The sequence below is a fragment of the Hylobates moloch genome, unplaced genomic scaffold (genome assembly GCF_009828535.3).
Source record: "Hylobates moloch isolate HMO894 unplaced genomic scaffold, HMol_V3 SCAFFOLD_10, whole genome shotgun sequence".
NCBI lineage: Eukaryota > Metazoa > Chordata > Mammalia > Primates > Hylobatidae > Hylobates > Hylobates moloch.
The window spans coordinates 61,872,220-61,893,415 of record NW_026652285.1 but is presented as its reverse complement, the minus strand read 5'-3'; the positions used below and the strand labels follow the sequence as shown (position 1 = coordinate 61,893,415).

The 21,196-nt window shown below is 45.2% G+C and overlaps 1 protein-coding gene across 2 annotated transcripts in view; it reads left to right on the top strand.

Moving 5' to 3' along the window:
* The window catches only part of SHC3 (SHC adaptor protein 3), a 172,717-nt gene that overhangs the window by 106,526 nt on the left and 44,995 nt on the right, over positions 1 to 21,196 (top strand). For both annotated transcript variants that reach the window (XM_032164473.2, XM_032164472.2), the window contains exons 5-7: positions 1,080 to 1,133; positions 6,816 to 6,867; positions 18,756 to 18,882. In XM_032164473.2, the coding sequence (XP_032020364.1) occupies positions 1,080 to 1,133; positions 6,816 to 6,867; positions 18,756 to 18,882 (233 nt within the window). The remainder of the gene's footprint in view (positions 1 to 1,079; positions 1,134 to 6,815; positions 6,868 to 18,755; positions 18,883 to 21,196) is intronic.

Here is a 21,196-nt window from a genome sequence, read left to right as displayed (position 1 = left end):
CAGGTTCCTTCTGGAAGAGGCATGGTTGTTAAGACCCTGGCCTCGGGGTGGGCCTCCCTGTCCTAAGCGGCTCAAGGTCAGACATAATCAGGTCCAAGCACATTTGTGTCTTTCCACAAGGTCAGACTTTTATTGATGCTATTTTAATAATAAAAACCATGAGCTACATGGAGTTCACTCTGTATCAGAGCTGTGGGCACACAGGCTGACGCCACTCCACAGGTCAGTCAATATTGCAAACCATACATAAGAGTATACTTAATCAGTATATAAATGTTACAGATTAAACATTCCACATCAAACCAAGTAACATTTAACATCAAGAGAAAAAGAGATAGGAGTAGGGATTAATAAACCAGTCTGAGGCAAGTGACGTGGACAAAGAGAGTGTCCTGGCTTGATCCAGATGGATGACAATATCCTGCAAGGAAGAGCCTTTGATGTGGGCAGAGCCTTCGTTGGCAGATGCTGGCTGCTCATCACCAGTGACAGCAAGACGGTGTCTGTAAGAAGGCTGTTTCAAGCTGGTGAAGTCCTGCTTTTTATGACCAGAGTCCTCTGGTGAGGACTGATAGTAAAAGAGTCTGCCTTTTTATGTCCTGATCTTGTTGGGTGCCATCTTTATTAATTAGGCAAACATCTGGTACCTGTTGGTATGTTGCTTCTTGAAATGTAAGATGGAGTCTTTTTCTAAGATGGAGTCACTTACGTTAAGGGTCCTCTATACGCCCCCTGTGTTAGATCACAGCTCTGCTAATCACCAGCTGTCTTCATTTGAGCAAGCCACTTGACCCCTCTGGGTTCTGGCTCCTCACCTGTAAAGTGGGATGACAATAGTTCCCACATCACAGGCTGCAGCGAGGCTTCACGGACACTATTCTAGCAAAGCAGCTGGACAGCAGCCATCAGATTGTGAAATATGATCTATTGCTATTACTTTTATAATCATTATTTTTATATAGATACCAATTTTCAGGAAAACATTGTCAATTTGTAACGCCTGCCAACAGACAGTTGCTTTTCCAAAATGTGGAAAGGGCGATAACAGCACATCTTGTTTCTTGTTTTGGGCCTGGCAGATCATAGCGAATCACCACATGCGGTCCATCTCCTTCGCCTCTGGGGGAGACCCGGTAAGTACCCTTGGGGTTGGTCTCTTGCTCTTGTTGGGAATTTCTGAGAAGGGACCCCTGCTTCAAAAATATGCCTTGCAAGACACTGTAAAAAAAAGTTAATTGTGACGGCAACTAATTTCCCCCTCCTGATTTCCATAAAAGATCTTCTAGGCCATCATTTTATTTTTAGGGGTAGCTGTGACAAGGACCCCACCATTAGTTTTCATTTCATTAGCCAAAAGCTGTTAAAAATCCTGGAGGCACTGGCATTCTTACGAGATGATGAAATAGTCCCCCTGGCCCCAAAGTTGCCACGGGCATCTCACGCTGTCACTCGGCTCTTGCCCTACTTTTTTGTTTTTTTATTGGACCTCCATATTAATATTTTAAGTCTGCCTGAAGAATATGAATTTACTTAGTCTGCTTTATTCATAAGCATTTAAAATCAGCATTTTTCTCTCCCAGTGTAATACTGCAGCCTTTAATAGCTTGCTTTACCAACAAGGAGGGAGTTGCAGAGAGAGAGAGAGAGTAAGAGGGAGACTCGAGAACAGAATGAGAATGTTCTATTTTTGCTTCACATCTTTAATGAAGAAGGTGGAATAACAAGGGAATTTGCTACCCACCTTTGGGCAGGAATGCTACAATAGGATGTCAGCATTCAGCTTCAGAGTGGCCATGTCATCTAAACTGTACTGTCACGAAGTTGAACTCAGAAAACCACCTCCCGCTCCTGGGGCAGGGCGGAATCCACACACAAATTGGCTGCTCACTGTGGACAGCCCGGGCCTGCAAAGAAACCAGGCAGGAAATTGGTCACAAAGGAGCGAGGCACAGAGGGCAAAGGGAAGAAAGCAAAGTCAGCCCTTTCCAGAAGGGAGGGGGAAGAAGGCTCACCCTCCAGAAAGTTCTCATCTTAATTTTTATGCGTCTGGGTAAAGTCTCCAAAAGTTTGGAGAAAAGTTTTAAAAATAGGATAATAGAGTGAGTTTTTCCTGGAGCTAAATTTATTCAGTTGAAAAAATGATCTTATATCCTAAGAAGATGTCTTTTTTACTTTTTTGGTGTTCAATAGCCTTTTAATATAAAATAATGTCCTAGAGGTGGTGTTTTTGTTATTATTGCTGTTGTGCATTCTTTAGCCAAATTATGAGTAGGCAATCTTCAGATGTTACATAAAAGTTTACTGGTTCAAGATCTCTTCATTTCAAAGTTGAGGACCCTGTGTTTTACTAGCACAAGTAAGGACTTTTCCCTGTGACTTTTCTACCTTTTCTTCCCATACCGCTTCTACCTTGGAAACTGGATTAGAAAATTGCTGTTGGCACACTGGAAGCCAAATTGAAGGAGCAGTGTCAAAGATACACTCCAGAGCCTTGATATTTCCAAAGGACAGTACAATTGGGCCACCAATCTCAGCAACAGGGAAGTGGTACTTCTCCCTGCCCTGCTGTGGCAGCTGCCAGAGGCAGGCATCATGGCCATGCTGGGCATCACTCCTGCCTGGGCCAGCACGAGCTGCTGTGGAGAGGCTTGGGCCCTGCTGCTTCTCAGCAACCCCATCTCAGACCCTTGAACCAAGGGCACTCTGCAGGGGAAGGGATTTGCCCACTCAACAGATGGTTCTTTGCCCTTATATCTCTATTTAATTGTCAAAGGATGGTCAGAGCACTGTTCAGCCCTGAGATCTGCCATTCCATAGGGTCAAGTGGCTTGGGCCTTTTTGTCATACTTAGGATCTTCTTGTCAAAAGTCAACCACAATGGCTTTCTCTTCTTTTTTTTCTTCCCTTCCCTTGCTATGCCTTTCCTTTCTTTCTAATCCTTATAATTTCTTACGTTTTATTGTAAGATGAAAGTCCTCATTGAGATGCATATTCAGAAAGTGGAAGTCTTCCCCAGTTGAACTCACCCAATGGGGTCTCACTCTGTCGCCCAGGCTGAAATGCAGTGGCGCCATCACAGCTCACTGCAGCCTTGACCTCCCGGGTTTAAGTAATCCTCTCACCTCAGCCTCATGGGTAGCTGGGACTGCAGGCACGCGCCACCACGCCTGGCTAACTTTTTGTATTTTTAGGAGAGACAGGGTTTCACTGTGTTGCCCAGGCTGGTCTCAAACTCTGGGCTTAAGTGATCCACCCGCCTTGGCCTCCCAAAGTGCTGGGATTACAGGCATGAGCCACTGCACCTGGCCCAAGGTGCATTTCTTCAGATGCTATCTATATGTATACGTCCACCTATTTGCTACCTAATTTGCAGTAGTTGTCTAATTGCTTGCCCCTTGTGATGTTTGGACCCATAGTTTCTTAAATTTGGAGGATAACCCAGTTTGACATATAAAAGGCAGATGTCTTGTACATCTGCATTAACAGCTTCCTTCAAGGGCTTTTCTTAAACCTGTCTTAATGTTGATATTATGAGTGAAGACACACATATCTAGATCGTTGGGAGCCAATTACATTGGTTTGTGTTAAAACTATTCTATTTTCAGGATGCACATAGGACTATAAATTTTTTTCGGATTTCCTCATCACATCTTATTAAAAAAAAAAATGGAAATATTTAGTAATCCTTAAAGTAATCCACAACCTTTTATATTTTCTGTGATTTCTTTTTTCTGGTTTATAAAATGTCATAACACAGGACAGGAAGCCTAGTTACTTTCTATTTTAACCAATCCAAATGCATTTTATATTGTGCATGAGATTACATTCCAAGTTGATTTGTAAACATGAATTTAGCCCATTATAATTGGTAGACATTTTTAATAAAGCTGACAATTCTATGTTCTAGTCCTTGTTCTCCTGCTAAGTGTACATGTCACTTATTGCTTAGTGCCTTGGTTTACCCAGTAGGAAAATGGTATTTTGAAATAGCAAACAAGATAGACTAGAAAACTTCATTAATTCCTCTCTAAAAAGGGCATGCTGTGATTATAATCTACTGTAATTAGCAGTGTTAAAAGACCACCACAAGAATGCCAGAACAATGGCCAGGCACAGGGGGTCTTGGGGAGTGGGAACAGGTATAGAATAGATGCAGAACAGCCCTTCGCAGCTCTGTCTTTGGAACTTAGTGTGCTTCCTGATGACAGGAATATTGTTTTGGATGGTAATATATTTGCCTGCTCCACCAGAAAAGGATCAATATTGGCATCAGAAAAGCTTGGCCATTGACCATCTGAGAGACAGGGACATATTATGTCTCTCTATTCTCCCTCCTTCCCCAACTTTGAGTCAGAGTAAGAATGTAAACAAATATATATTCCTTGTATTCATTACTAATGCTGACTCAAATTTTGTTACCTGAATATGTGCAAAAATAAATTAAAAATAAACTTCTTATATTTATACTTTTTATTTAACTCTAACCCCTACTTAAATTTGAAAGTTAAATACAAGTAAACATTGTAAGGCCAATGACATTCAATGTAATATTACTTTGCTATGATGGACAAAGTTCACTGAAACTAAATCTCCATTCTGAATGTGATGCTGGCCTGGCCACCACGGGGCAGAATTTTTTAAGTTCAATGTCTCTTCATTACCATGGGCACCTGGATGACTCAATTCTTCCACTAATTTCTTCTCTTCAAGCAAAAACTTCAGTTGTACATCACGTACAAATATAATGTCAATTTGCTTTATGTTGGCAGAGAAATCTACCCTGTGTCCTTTTCTTTCTAATTCTTTGAAAACCTAGCAATCATAATGTTGGAAATCCAGCTGCAAATCCTGGCATTGAAGTTGTGTGCCGAACTTGATAACACAGTGGTCATCTAAATGATCCCAGTTACTCTTATATTAATTTTAAGATAATCATGGAAATGAACATAAAATTTTTTTTTAATGCTGGTGACACCTCAAACACTGGAGAAGACACCTGTCCAATCCTAGGGTTCTATGAATTTCAGCTTGAAATCTAGTGCTGTCTTAGATGCTCTCTAAGGATCCTTCTGACATTCATGTCTTGTGAGTTCAGGAAGTATCTATGATTACAAGCTGTCATCCTTGTTTTTGCCGATAACTTCAGATTCTGACTGGATCCTCCTCTATGATTACAAGCTGTCATCCTTGTTTTTGCCGATAACTTCAGATTCTGACTGGATCCTCCTTGATGGAAATGACCAAAAGCCAGTTTGACCAGGTGGATGATCTTTCACTTCCCTTCCCTAGTCAGCCTGTGAATACACCAGGGAACAGTGTCCTGAGCAGAAAAGAAAACAGCTTAGTTGAGCCACACCCTGCAGAATGACCGGGGAAGCAACACCATTGTCTCAAAAGCTGCCGGAAGAATTCTACACTGGTGTGGTCTTGTTGGGCTGTGTAAGATCCAGCGGGATGGGGTGTGGAGAAGTGCCCAGCACCACCCACCTGAACCTACAGCAGATGTCCCACAACAGTGACATGGCCGCCCCATACTCACTCTCTCCCTCATCTCTCTCTCCTTGGAGAGCTTTTGTGGGGCACTGTTGAGAGAGAAGGGGATGTCTCCTTTGCCCATAGAGAAAACAGTGGAGCAAGTCACGACAGAGCCTTTTAGGTGCTGGCAACATTGGGAGCGTATCAATAACCTGGAAGCCCTTGAAAGCAATGACATGTGGGAAATGTCTGCCAAAATGGGGTAGACTTTTACCAGTTGCCCCATGGAATCTTGAACGTTGAAAATATCAGCTTTGCAGAGGAGTCTTTTCTGCTTTCAAGAGTTAAGATAATTATTGGTTTCTCTGCTTATTTGTTTATGAATTAAAATGCACGTGTTTGCCGTGGTCTACTTTTGAGGTCATCATTTTCCCTATGCACTGATTATATGAGAAGGCAGGCAAAGAAACTCACATTTCATACAGAAGGATGAGACTTCTCAATAGAGCTCATATTTTTAAAACATATTAAAGTATTAAGATCATTACTTATGTCCAAGAAGAAAATAACCATTATATCTCATCCACCATGAAGGCAGCATTTGCAGTCAGCCTTTGAACATCCACTCTGGTTTTCTTCTAGCCTAGCGGTTCTCAGAGTGTGGCCCCCAGAGCAGCAGCAGCTAGAAACTTGTCAGAAATGCAAATTTTGAGCCCTTACCCCAGAACTACTACCAAATTGGAAACTCAGGGGTATGGCTCAGTGTTCTATTTTAACAAGCACTGCAGGGGATTCTGATACCAGCTCAAATTGGAGAACCACTGGTATAGACAAAGCTGAGAGCAGTGGTTCTTGACTTGTGGTTCACATTACAGTCGTCTAGGGAGCATCTAAAAACTAATGCACCGGCCTCACATCCAAACCAATTAAATGGGATTATCTGCACGTTGGGACGCAGGTATCAGTGTTTTTAAAGCTTCTCAGGCAATCTAACATGCCTTTTCTCCTTGCTGCTCAAAGTGTGAGTGGACTTCTAACCAGCTCCCGTGGGATACTGAGACACTGCAGCCTCGGTATACATGGGAGCTGGTTAGAAGTGCAGGACCTCAGACCCTACCCCAGACCTGCTGAGTCGAAGTCTGCAATGTGAGACCTCTGGGTGGTTGCTACCCACATTATATGGCTTGAGTCCTCTGTGGGCTGTTTCTTAGGCAGCATTTGATTATTTAGCTGTTTGGTGGTTGAGTCCTTCTAAGCTCACTAGTTTGTGCCCTGTGTCCCTGACTGTATGGTCTCTCACTTGTGATTAGTGATATAGACATCTCTTTTTTCTTTAACAGGACACAACTGACTATGTTGCATATGTGGCTAAGGACCCTGTTAATCGCAGAGGTAAGCAGTGCTTGACCCCTGTAATCTTTCATTTGTGTACAGCCAGATTTCACATTCCATACGATCTGGTCCTCATTATCTCAGCCCCCTCCCAACAAATGAGCAGTGCCATCTTGTATCACTAAGGATGAATGAGGTTTGCAAGGGTTGTAGATCGCCTGGCTGAGTTAGGAGGTACTGGACCTCTCTGACCACCAAACACACACCTGTATCCAGAGAGCTGGTTTGGTACAATTGATTTACACACAAACAGCCCCTGCCCATATTCTGACAGTGGCCTCAGTTACTCCTGGAAGACCACCTGCTGCCTGTCCTCCTGCCCAGCTTCAGTTCCTGGTGTGTGCCCAGTGCCCACTAAGCCACCCCTAGCTACTTCACTCTGCCCTGCCAGCCCTAGAGGCCAGTGTCTGAGCTCAGGTGCTGTCTGCTTAACCCTTTCCGCTTCTAAGTCTTCAGGCACAGGCTGGATGGGGGAAGTCATTGATAAAACCAAAACCTATTGGATGGTAGCATGCCTGGGGTGGGTGGGACTGACCAAGGTGCACTACCCTGGAGTTCCAGGCAGCTATTGATGCACCACACCACAGCTGCAATTTAAAACTCATTGATGAAATAATAAATGGAATTAATAACAGCACAAAACAGCACTTCCTTCCACTACCCCCCTACCCCAGGTACCAACTAAGATTTTCTAGTTTGCTTTGCATAATGTTTATCCATAGACATACCCTCTCTTTTTTAATATTTTCATACAGATGAAATCCTAATATTCTGTTTTGCTACCTTACCCTCCAATGCTATATCTTGGACATATTTTTAAGATAGCCCATACGGAACAGATGAACTGATCCATGATGCAGCTTTATGGAGAACCATCCCCCACACCACTGCCTGGGGAGCTTAAAAAAATCTCAATGCTCAGGCCTCAGAGAGTGGGGCCCAGACCATAAAATTTTCTAAAAGCTCTTCAGGTGATTCCAAGGTACCGCCACGGCTGGGAAATAAGGCTTAGGTCCAGATCTTGAAGGAGTTTAGCCCTGACTCATTGACTTCATTTCTCAGGGGCAAACCAAGAGTACTTTCTGCCCACAATACAGTTCCTGTCCAGTGACATGGGAATCAGGATCGATTCCACATGTCCCATGGCTGCCTCACCAGACGCTCTCAGGTTTGCGTGTGGTGATACTGTGAAGACAAGTGCCAGACCTGTGATGCAGAAAAGGATCTCCACCATTTTTGGTGCTTGAGGGCACCACCAACACAGGGGCCCTCTTATGGACTGAATATTCACTTCACCCCCAAATTTACATGTTAAAATAGAAGCCCCCAATGTGATGGTATTTCATTAATTAAAGGCCCCAATTGAAGGTGATGTCTTTGGGAGGTCATTAGGTCATGAGGGGGAAGCCTTATGAATGGGTTTGGTGCTCTTGTCAAAGAGACCTCAGAGAGCTCCCTCACCCTCTTCCACCCACGTGAGGACACAGCAAGAAAGCGCCGTCTGCAAACCAGGAAGAGGGCCCTCAGTAGACACCAAGTCTGCTGGCACCTTCCAGCCTCCAGAACTGTGAGAAACAAATGTCTGTTGTTGAAGTCACCCAGCCTGTGGTGTTGTTACAGCAGTCCCAGCTGACTAGGACAGGCCCTTTATTTGAGACAGTTAGTGGGAGATACTCACTCTGTATTCCCACCTATCTATTGCCTGTAACAAACTACTTCAAGCTTAGCAGCTTAACAACAACCGTTTTATTATAATAGAATGTGGGTCAGGAATTCAGGCAAGTGTCAGCTGGTCAGTTTATCTGCCCAAGTGGCATCGACAGGAGTCATCAAGTGGCCTTTAGCTAGAGAGTCTGGGCTGGTCTAGGAGGTCCAAATTGGCTTCGCTTCCACACCTGGGCCCTTGGCAAGGATGACTAGAGGCTCAGCCCTCTCCATGGAGTCTCAGAGACTCTCCGAGTGGCCCCTTCATCCCTCTGGGAAGTAGGGCTTTCTGTATGGCAGCTCTAGGTTCCCTGAGACCCAGAGTAGATGTGTCCAGTGCTCTGAAGGGCCAGGCTAAGCTTTGCTTCTACCATAGATTTACTAGTCACAGCTGTCAGCCAGCTGCAGTGGCTCACGTCTGTAATCCCAACACTTTGGGAGGCCGAGGTGGGCAGATCACGAGGTCAGAAGATCGAAACCAGCCTGGCTGACATGGTGAAACCCCATCCCTACTAAAAATACAAAAATTAGCCAGGCGTGGTGGTGCGCACCTATAGTCCTAGCTACTTGGGAGGCTGAGGCAGGAGAATCGCTTGAACCTGGGACACAGAGGTTGCAGTGAGCCAAGATTGCACCACTGCACTCCAGCCTGGCGACAGAGCAAGACTCCGTCTCAAAAACAAAACAAAACAAAACTGTCACAGCCAGCTCAGACTCAAGGGGAAGGAAGCCACATGTACCCTTCAAGGAAAGAATGTCAAGGAATTTGCAGCCATCTTTACCCCTCAACCCTCCTTTCACCATGTATGAGGAGGCCCAGCCTACCGGATGACAGTGTGGCAGGGAGGGTGGATCTAGCTGCATCCCTCCAGCAGCCCAGCTGTGAGCATGTTCTGCTCCATCTCTTCAGTGTCCTTACCAGGATGACTTCCTCCATGAAGGAGCCAGTGGCAGGGCTTTCTCCCAACTGCTCTGTTTTCTTTCTTCCTCCCCTACACCATGTAGAGGGGTTAATTTAGGAAGACTGGCCTCTACCACTGGGCAGAGTGGCAAGAAATTCTGGGTGTGAATGTTCTTATTTGGGCTCTTAAATGTCCAAGTCCCCACACTGGGGCTTCTAGACCTCTGTGTATGAGCAGACCTTGTAATGTTGTGGCTGCAGGCACAGCCCCTAAAGACCATCAGGCACAGAACGCATCCCAGAAAGTCTTCTGTAAAATTTTACAGTTACGGGTTCAAGTCCCTCGATGCTGTTACTGTTTGTCTTTTTCCGTGCTGATTCTTGCTTCTATATTCTTGTATGTGTTTGTGGTTAATCTAGAATAATCCTAATGAGAATCTATATTTGTCTCTCTGGTATCAAGAATCCATGGCTTCTATAGTTAATCCAATGAAAGGACAAAAGGTTCCTGACCCAAGTCATTAAGTTGGATGGTAACCACCACCACCACCATCTCAAAGAGATAAGGGTGGAAAATGAGCCGTGTTTCACAAGGTTGGTAAATTATAGCTAAAAGTCAGGACCGTAGGAGGCCTAGGCGAAGACTACTGGCACCTGTAGGGATGCAATTCCCAAAAAAGTCAGATTTTGCTAAATTCTAACATATCATTTTCTTTTTACATTGGAACTTTCATTACTACTGGGTGACTCCTATGCCCTGCAACCTTATGTATATATTAGACAGTTCCAAATGGACTGTTTAGGTCACAAAAGTAGCTACCAAATGATGCTCAAATTAGGCATACGACTGCCTACAGAAGGCATGTAATTCGTATACTTTATAATTGTAATAGTATCCCTGATCAGGCGCCCTCTGGTACTCCCTGGACCGAGACATGGAAAGTTGTTTCCTATATAGTAGTTCCCCCTTATCTGCAGGGGTATGTTCCATCCAAGTCCCCCAGTGGATGCCTGGAACCACAAATAGCACCAAATCCTACACATACTATGTTTTTTTGATCTGATAACAGAGTCAGCTACTGTGTGTACCAGGCAGGTAGGATATGCAGTGCGAATACTTGGGACAGAGTGAGGATTCACGTCCTGAGAGGGACTGGACAGGATGGCATGAGATTCCATCACACTACTCACTCAGAATGGCGTGCAATTTAAAACTTATGAATTGTACATTTCAGAAATTTTCCATTTAGTGTTTTTTGACTGAGGTTGACCATGGGTAACTGAAACTGTGGAAGGCACAAACCTCGGATAAACCGTGATGACTATGCTTAGGTGCTGCTGACCCAATGGGAGAGAAGCCTATGTATCCAGCCTGAACAGCGGCTCCTAAGACATCTTGCTGCTCTTTTCCCAAGATTTTCTGAAGAACAGGAGGTCTTAGGAGTGAGTGGGCTTGAGTGGGAAGCCCACATGGGGAAGACGATGCTTCACACAGCCAAGCTTGCCTCTTCTGGGCTTCTCGAATATGGTGGTTTCAACAAAAGGAGTTTCTGTTTCCTTTGGCCCTGGACTGCTGTAGGCCCCAAGAGGTGACTTTCTAAAAGAGGCCTTAAATATTTTGAACTCATTGGTGGAAGTAACACAGCACTGCTTCTAACTTTTCTTTCCCTTGACAACAAAGCCTCAAGTGTATAATGAGTGAAAGCAATGGCTTATTTTTTTTAACCAGGTGGTTAAATATGCCATCGAATGACACTGGCAGGAGGTGAATTTTCTGATGGATGGATGTTTCCCACATTTGGCTATTATGAGCAGTGTTTTTACAAACAAAGCCAGGCTCTGTGCTTTACATACCATGCCTGGGCTGAGAATGCTGAACATATTTTTCCAGCCCTGGCCTCTGCCTGAAAGCCAGCTCTGTATCTCCACTTGGGAGTCTCACAGGCCTCTCAAACATAGGCAGACACAGATAGGTCCAGCACTTTCCTCCTGCAGAGCACCTGCTGGTCTCTATCAACAGCAACCCCTCCCCAACTTCCCCAGTTCTCTGCCTTCTTTCCTTTACCTGCACCTGCCGGCAAAGCCTTCCATCTTACCAGTTCTTGCCACTGCCCTGCTGCCCCCTGACAGGCTCCATAATTAATCGTCAGTCACTCTGTGCCCGCTCTTCCACTCTAAAGTTTTTTGTCCACGTGGCAGCCAGAAGGATCCTTTTAAAATAATGCAATCTTGTTCCTCCTCTGCTCACTCCAAATAAAATGTCCCATTCCCCCAACACCCACAGGACCCTCTGTGAGCTCACTCCCACTCCATCCCGTCTCACTTCCTATGATCCCCTCTCCCTGCCACTCCAGCTACACTGGCTTCTGGGTCTTCCTTGACCCTGACCATGACAAGCAAGCTCTTGCCTCCTAGGCCCTGTGCCTGGCCTTCTACCACCGGCCTTCCTGGACTTCTTTCCCTGACTCGCTTCAGGTATCTTCTCCAGTGCCGCCTCTGGGGCCGCCTCCCCTGATCATCCTGTGTACCATCCTACACCAAGCGTCTTCCAGCACGTCTTCCACCACCATCCTCCACCACGTCCTCTACCACGTCCTCCACCATCATCCTCCACCACTGTCCTACACCACGTCCTCTACCACACCACTGCCCTCCACCACATTCTACACCACTGTCCTCCACTACATCATCCACCATGTCCTCCAACACCGTCCTCACCACATCCTACACCACCATCCTATTCTACACCACTGTCCTCCACTACATCATCCACCATGTCCTCCAACACTGTCCTCCACCACATCCTTCACCACTGCCCTCCACCACGTCCTCCACCACCATCCTCCACCACATCCTTCACCACTGTCCTCCACCATGTCCTCCACCACCATCCTCCACCACCATCCTCCACCACGTCCTCCACCACTGTCCTCCACCACATCCTACACCACCATCCTCTACCACTGTCCTCCACCACGTCCTGCACCACCATCCTCCACCACCGTCCTCCACCATGTTCTACACCACTGTCCTCCACCACATCCTACACCACATCTTCTACGACCATCCTCCACCACCATCCTCCACCACATCCTGTGCCACCATCCTCTACCACCGTCCTCCACCATGTCCTCCACCGCCATCCTCCACTGTGTCCTCCACCACCGTCCTCCACCACCATCTTCCACCACGTCCTATGCCACCATCCTCTACCACCATCCTCCACCATGTCCTCCACCACCATCTTCCACCTTCTTTGTTTTACATTGCCTTCCTTGCTGTGTTCATTTCCTAGGGCTGTTATAATAAAATGTCACAAACTAGGTGGCCTGAAACAACAGAAATTGATTCTTTCACCATTCCAGAAGCCAGGAGTCTGAAGTCAGGCAACAGCAGAGCCATGCTCTAGGGGAGACTCCTTCCAGCTTCTGGTGGCCCAGCCATTCTTTGGCTTGTGGCAGCATCACTCCTCTCTCTGCCTCCCCTTCCTATGTGTTTGGGCCCCTCTTCTTATCTATTATAAGGACACTTGTCCTTGGATTTAGAGCCCTCCCTAATCCAGGATAATCTCATCTCAAGATTCTTAACTTAACCACACCTGTAAAAACTCTTTTCCACAGGTTCCAAATGGTCAGGGGGCATGAATTTTGAGGGGCAGCACCCTTCAATCCACTACAGAGGTATTTTTTTTAATTTATTTTCAGTGTCCACTGAAACTCTCCCTAGATCCTAGGGCAGGGCCTTCTGCACAGTAGATGCTCAAAAAATGTCTGCTAAGAAAAGTCATCAGTAAATATTTTGTATTTTTTTTTGTGCTCTCGTCCAAGAATTTCCCTAGGGTATGTACCTGGAGGCCAAATCACTGTTTTGGACATCCTCAACTTTTCTGAAATGGTCATTTTACTTTATAATTCCACGGGTAGTATATGAGGTCTCCTTTTTTTCAACAATTGGCATTTTTAGACTTTTAAATTCCCACAAATCTGATGAGTGCAAAATGCTATATCCTTATTACTTTTAATTTGCCCTATCTGGGGCTAGGACATGTGCTGAGAAACTCATCATAGCAGAGTGGCTGAATGTTGGATTTCTTACTCTTCTCTGATTTAAAAAAAAAAAAGAAAACTGGATCAATTCAGAGTGCATGGCTACATTGAATAAACAAACCAAGGTTGTCTGACCAGTCTGAGATTGAGGAGCCCTCATCTCTCCAGTAGAATTCATTAGTTTTTGATATTCCTTTTAAGGCATTTGGATTATCAGCTCACTAAGATGAAAAGACAGCCGTCCTTGTTTAGCAGGACTTTTTCTCATTTGAGTAATGACTTCGAGTGTCTCCAAGGTTCCCCATGCCCTGGCCAGCTGCTCTGGAATGTGGCTGGATCTGAGGCTACTGGTGTCTGGATGAGCAGCCACTGGAGAACCCCAGATGGACTGTGGGAGCCAAGCCACCCTGGAGAGGCTGATGGACGGCACCTGGAACCAGTGAAGTGTGGGGCTGGAGTGTGGCTTCCTGAAAGTGGGGCATGGATCCTGATAAGTTTTTTGCCTCGGCAAGGGCAGGGTCTTGCTCTTTGTGCAAAGCTTGCCAAGGCAGTGGCCTATGCCAGAAGTGTGCAAATAGCCCACTGTGTGGGACATGAAGGCTGGAGCATTGGCTCACAGTTCTAATCTGGAAACTGAGGATGATCTTAGCCTGTAATAGCAGAGGAAGGGCAGGATGGCTGCACAGCAGGCAGGGCTCTCTGCTGCCAACCCATGTGCTGGGATGTGGGGTGCAGTGGCAAAGCGAAGTGGGTTCTCAGCTGTGTGAACTAGTTTTAATTGAACTAAACCTCTCGGAGAGAAACTGTACATTAGGGATTATACTCATCATGGCAGCTCAAACAAATAAGAAAGAAATGGAAGAGCTGGCTGGCATGGTGGCTCATGCCTGTAATCCTAGCACTTTATCGCTTGAGGCCAGAAGTTCGAGACCAGCCTGGCCAACATGGTGAAACCCTGTCTCTACTAAAAATTAGCTGGGCGTGGTGGTGGGTGCCTGTAATCCCACCTACTCGGGAGGCTGAGGCAGGAGAATGGCTTGAACCCGGGAGGCTGAGGTTGCAGTGAGCCAAGATCACGCCATTGCGCTCCAGCCTGGGCAACAAGAGCGAAACCCCACCTCAAAAAAAAAAAAAGAAAGAAAAGAAAAGAAATGAAAGAGCTAATAACATTTACTTCCATTTTGAAAACTTCACAGGCTGCATTTCACAGTAAGAACACTGATCATCTACTCATGTAAGATAAGAAATGAGCCCTTCCACATTCAAGATGATAAAGAAATGTATTTCCAGGATGGAAAGATGAATTTTTATCCGTCGTAATAACAATGGATCACACCTAATGTGGTTGTGTCTTGAGATACTGACTGACAGTGTAATGCTTTCACAGCTAACAAGACAGCTTAAATTTTTATTTTTCTCTTTATTTTATCCTTTTTGAAGACAAAAGATATCTTTTAAAATATATTTTTATAATACACATAATATTAATACAGGAATGCATGTTAATAATTTATAAATAGACACTTACTGGGGATGCATGGTTGGAAAGTTCTTTGTGGTAGGCATGAGTGAGAAGCAGCATGGATACCTGTGACTTACAGAAGGGGTTCAGTGGGTGTGATGGGCATTCCTAATATCGTGCTCTCCTATCCTTCCAAATTTGCAAAAGATGGCATCTGCTGGCCCCCTCCTGCTTGGGAGAAGCCCATGACAGTTCTGTGTGATGGGCTGAGAGCAGAACAGAAGGTGCATTTGGTCCTGGTGCAAGGCCCTGCTGTCTGTTTCTTCTGCAGGTTGTGGGAAAGGCCTTGTGTTGAGTTCCAGGATCAAAAGATCAAACCAGCCTGGGCCACTGAGGCACCATGAGAGGATGGCTGCCTTAGAGAGGTGTCCAGAAATGAGTGAGCAAGAATGAAATGATTGTTTTCAGCCAGAGACGTTGGGATTGTTTCTTGCTGTGGCATAACTTGCCCACCCTGACTCACAGAATAGGTGTCACAGGGAGGGTGTTGAGAGCGTGCTCAGATGAACAAGCCTCGCACCAGTTTACTGGATGCCCTGTTGTGGCAGGCAGATGCCCGGGGGCCAGCCCTGAGTGCCAAGCCGGGAGCAGCTACTAGCCTCTGCACTTACTTGGGGAGATGAGGAAGCTGAGAACTGGCAGTCTGGTGGATTGGGATGCATCTAGGCACTGCCTTCTCATTCACCACTATTAACCATTCTTCAGGGAGTGGGAGATGTGAGTTGACATGCCAGGAGCTACCATATGGCTGAAAGCCACCGCGTCCCCAGCTACTACAGTGTGACTACAGAGCCACAATACATTCCTAAGGGAGTGGTTTGCTTTCAAGTTGCCCATCTCAGTTATGGAGTAGTCCTTGTGGTGTGAGCTGCTCAGAGTCCCCTTGCTGATTTCATGGCTCACGTGGCTGCTCTGGGGCAGCTTGGGCTAGTGCTCTTAGAGAGTGGCTTCAGCTTTTTTTTATCGGTCAGGGCTAAGCAAGAGAGAAACCAGTGTCAGCAAAGGATCCCTGCTTTTAAGTAAATGAACTATTGCAGGCTGTTGGTACAAGTTTCCCCAATGTGCAGTTTCCCCAAATGAGAAGGACTGTGGAATTCCCTGTCTTGCTGACCTTTGTTTGCATTGAGCTATGTTTTAGATTTTGCATCATTTGGAATCTTGATTCTGTGCACGAATGCTCTGCACACCTCTCTCGGTTTCTTCTCCATTGCTTGTGAATGGCATCTTTGGTTTTGTTGTTTCCTCAGGGAGAGGTGAAGCCCAGCAGGCTGGATGACTGCCTTTGGGGAAAGCCTCATTATTTGGTGCACACATCAAATCACACAGGGCAGACTAGAAGACAGTGGCTTTTCGCTAAGTGTCAATACTCTCAGAAGAAATACCAGGCCCAGAGAGACAAAGTCCAGGTTTAACTTTGGATTTGGAGTGACTTTCTGGAACATGTAGAGGCCATTTTATAGAAGGAATCCCCAGACCAAAGCAACAGGTGACTTGTTTTCTCCATTCATTGAGGACTGTGGCAGGCGCCAGGAGCTGCAGGCATGAGTTAATTCCGGAGAGTCCATGGGTCTACTTGTGATCTGCAGGGCCCGCCCCACTGATTAGTCACTTAGAGTAACATGCCCATTTCTCAGCATGCTAGAGTGCTTTTACCTCGAGCCCTGACCTGCTCCAAATGTCCTGGACCTTTCCCACGGAGGCCCCTTCCCAGGCTTCATGCTCTCAGGTGTGTAGAAGGTTAGTGGCATGTGGATGAGATTGTACAGCCCACTCTCAATAAATCGTATTCTTCGTTCTTCATCTTAAAGGCTAGGGTGCCTATTTTCTCCTTAAAAAAATAGGCTACCCTTTCTGACCCTTTTCGAGTCTTTTTTCTGCTTCTCCAAAACACCAACCAACCAGTCCTGTTGGCTGGTGCTGATGCTGGATGGCGGGGCCGGGAGGGGCATGGCACAGGACAGGTCAGGGGAAGGAGGTGTCTCACTGGCTTTCCCTCGCTCAGGGCTGGACTCCTACTTCCTTCTTAGCTGGAAGATGGTTGCATTTGTATCTGTCAATGACCTGCACAACTGTAACTGCTTGGTATTGCTTTGTGACTACCTGGGGGCAATACTTAGTAAATAATAATGTCAATACTAAAATAATATCAATAATCGATCATCAAAAGACAACCAGGATGCCTGAACCTTTGTAGACACATCCCTTGGCAATATCTAAAATAACACTGCTGTATCCAAGGGGTTGCATTGCCACCCAAAGCAGCAGTACATTCGCACTTGCTCTTCCGAGGAAATACATTTCCTGTGTCCACAGAAGTCTCCCTGCCCTGGAGTCTGGGAGAGAAGGAGCTGAGGCCCCAGGTCCTAGCTGGCTGCCTCCGGGGTAAAGTCCCAGTGCCGTGTTATGCTAAGAGGGTCCACACTGTGCAGAGGCAGCGGTGTCTGTCTCTCTGCCCCTCCCTGACAACTTTCGTCTTTCCAGTATGTACTGGCTTCTCCTATAGGGAGGGCACAGTTTAGTGTCTCCCTAATCACTGCCAGGGCTGAGGAACAACAACTCATGAAGAAATGCGTCCTCCTCACTGCAGGGACCAACGTGGCTTTTGGAGGAAGCCTCCTTGGCATACGATTGTCGGCAGGAGAAAGGTGGGGTGTGATAAAGGCAGCTGTCATTCTTCCCAGGAATTCCTTAGAATTCCTTCATCCCATTGGTAAAAAGATCGTGCTAGGCTCCTCATGGTGACAATCCTGTGGCTCCTTCAGGAGGGACATGTGGACACTTATGGTAGGGCACGGTGGAAGTGGGTCTGGAGAGTAGAGGTATTTTCCAGTACCCTGGAGAAAAAGTACTACTTCCTTATGAGGCAGAGGCTGGCCCTCTTTTCTCTGAAGGTTTCGCAGAGATAATCCTGCAGCCTTGCCACTAGGACAGCATGTCCTTGTGTAACAGCTGGTGCCTGCTTCAAGCATAAGGACTGCTCCAGGCCTTACCACCAGCCTCGGAGTGGCCTCATTTTGGCCTACCTCCACCCCTAACTTTTATCTACTCTTTACACAAGCTGCTTTTCTGAGAATCTGCCTGAATAACCAGTCTCAAATTTATGTAGATGCACGTGTCATGTTATTGGCATGGTCACACTGATAATTAATATCTCTTTATATTCATCTTCAAAGGTTTCCTTATTGTTTTGAGTTGCCACATATGGTGGTCAACACTTTACCCCCACTAAGAAGTAAGTGAACAACTTGCTCTAAGTCCACTGAATAAATCAAGATTCACTCAACAGATGCTGGTTTCAGTCCATTTTTTAAGGCCTCATGGGTTTAAAGGGACCTAGTTCATGTCGAGATCAGGCTCTTCGTCATGCTGAAGTCTCCTTCTAAACAGTTTTTCCCCATTGACGTCAGAATTGATGCTTTATAGACTAAAGAAATTGAAGAACATCAAATTGAACTTGAAAATTCTTTAACTTATTTAAAAATGAAACCTATAATTTTGTAGACAATAGGCTATTAAAAAATGCATGCCTATTGTGAAATGTTATAGCTGTAGGATTCCCTACCCGGAGATACAGCTATGGTTGGATCTGCTAGGACATATTATGGAAGAAGCATGCACCTCTCTGTCCCTCTGTCCTCAGCAAGGGCTCTTTGTAGAGGAGCCCAGGTAGCACCAGTGTCTGTCTCTAATAGGCCCATGTCACTTGCTTTCCCAGCTTGTCACATTTTGGAATGCTGTGATGGGCTGGCCCAGGATGTCATCGGCTCCATTGGACAAGCCTTTGAGCTCCGGTTTAAGCAATATTTACAGTGTCCTACCAAGATTCCCGCTCTCCATGATCGGTGAGTAGTGCTGTGACACCATTTGCAATAGTCCATGTGGGTTTTATGACCTTTCCTCTTAAAACCACGTCCCTGAGCTGTGCTCTGGACAGGCACAATTAATCACAGGGCTTCCTGGGCTCGGAGACACCTGGTCGGTGCCGGGATATGGCACAGAAAGCCAACAGATGGAAGCCAACATATGGATGATGCTTTGAATGTGTAGAAAAACATTTTCTTGAAACTATAGTGACGGTCGCCAAGGTTACAGAAAAGCAACTTCATTATAATTTTTTTGTTCTGTTTCCTCTGCAGCCATGTGATGCTTCCATATGTCACCTCTTTGGGTCTCTGTCACCACCGGTTCTGTGTGTCCCATTGTCCTTGTCGTTATGATTAGCCAAAGTCGTGCTGCAAGACGTCCCCTCCGTGAGGCACTGTGCTGGCTACCAGCATAGTTTCGGCTTCACTGGCCTTTGCAGCTTAACAGCTTGGTAGTTTGTTTACCTTCCAGGCGGCCCTGAGCAAGTTCTGTAAACTCCTTGAGTCTCAGCAGCTTTATCTGTGAAGTAGGAATAAGAATGGCACCTTAGGTTTTTTTTTAAGTGTTCAACAAAACGGTGAGTGTGAAGAGGAATTGGGAGATGTTTAGTTTATTATAAAAAATGTTCAGGTTCTATCACTGAGTTTCCTTAGGATGTAAGAATATTCCGTACAGCATCAAGCATTAAAAGAAAAGTAATATGGGGCATATTGGTCATTCAATATTCTGTCCTTGATTGAACTTGCATAATGAAAATCTATTCTAATGGTGTGTTTGCTATAAACAAAACTTTACTGTTCCTAAATTTACTCTATACTTTTTTCAAACTTCTAAAGCCACATTCTTCTATGCCTTAGTTCTAGAGTCAGACTCTACCTTTGCTTTTATGATTATGAAGGCTTCTTTCATCTCCCTTCTCAGTCTTTGCCTTTCTTCAAAGAGACTTTTCATTTCTTTTCCACTTTCCCTGGAAAATTCCATTTAAGACATTCATTTTGGAGGTGTCTCCGCAGGACCCACCGTTTCCACGTTGCTAGAAGCTTCGCTCCAGAGGCTGAAAATGCTAGAATTCAATTCTCCCTTATGGTCATCACATTAAAAAAAATAATAAGAAAGAAAGAAACTTCAGCAAGCTGGGACAGGAAGATATGTATAGAAGAGTTAGAGGCAGATAGTGACAGCAACCCAAATGTAGGTAGGAAAGTGAGGAAACAAATTTTTTATTTTGTGTATAATGGGACATAGTAGTTAATAAGAATTCACCAATATACATGTACTAGCAGCATAAATCTCAAAATTTATAATGAAATAAAAAAGAGCAAGTTACAAAAGGATATGAACCATTTATGAAAATTTTGAAAACATAAATGACTGCATATATAGTATATGGATAAATAAATGTGTGGAAAGAGCATAAAAACATACACAAGGCTGGGCACAGTGGCTCATGCCTGTAATTCCAACACTTTGGGAGGCCAAGGTGGGCAGATCACCTGAGGTCAGGAGTTCGAGACCAGCCTGGCCAACATGGTGAAATCCCATCTCTACTAAAAATACAAAAATTAGCTGGGCATGATGATGCATGTCTGTAGTCCCAGATACTTGGGAAGCTGAGGCAGGAGAATCACTTGAACTCAGGAGGTGACAGTTGCAGTAAGCTGAGATTGTGCCATTGCACTCCAGCCTGGGTGACAGAGCAAGACTCCATCTCAAAAAATCAAACACACGAACAACAACAAAAACTGCAAAAATACTATACACAGCTCCAGGATATCTGAGGACAGGGCAGGGGTGTGGGTGGATGGATTGTGTTTGACTGTATTTGTTAAGCATATCCCCCTGCACCATTTCATAATAAAAATGTTCCAGTATACACAAAGAACTGTATAGACACCATCCAGGTTCTACCATTAACATTTTACTTATCACATATCTATGTATCCATCCAACATAAGTTTGACAAATTTTATTAAAAAGGGAAGCATGTAATTGATAAAAGAAAAATTTCAGCCAAGTTAAATTTAAAGGAGTTTAATTAAGCAATAAACAATTCGCGCCCAGAGCAGCCCCCCAGCCAGAGTAGACTCGGGGACTCCAGGGCATCCATGTGGTGGAAGATTTATGGACAGAAAAAGGAAAATGGCTTACAGAAAATGGAAGTGAGGTTCAGAAACAGCTGCATTGGTTACAGGTCGGCGTTTGCCTTATTTGAACAGAGTTGGAACAGTTGGCCGCATTTGATTGGCCAAAACTCGGTGATTGGCACAAGAGTAGGCTACGGTCTATTTACAC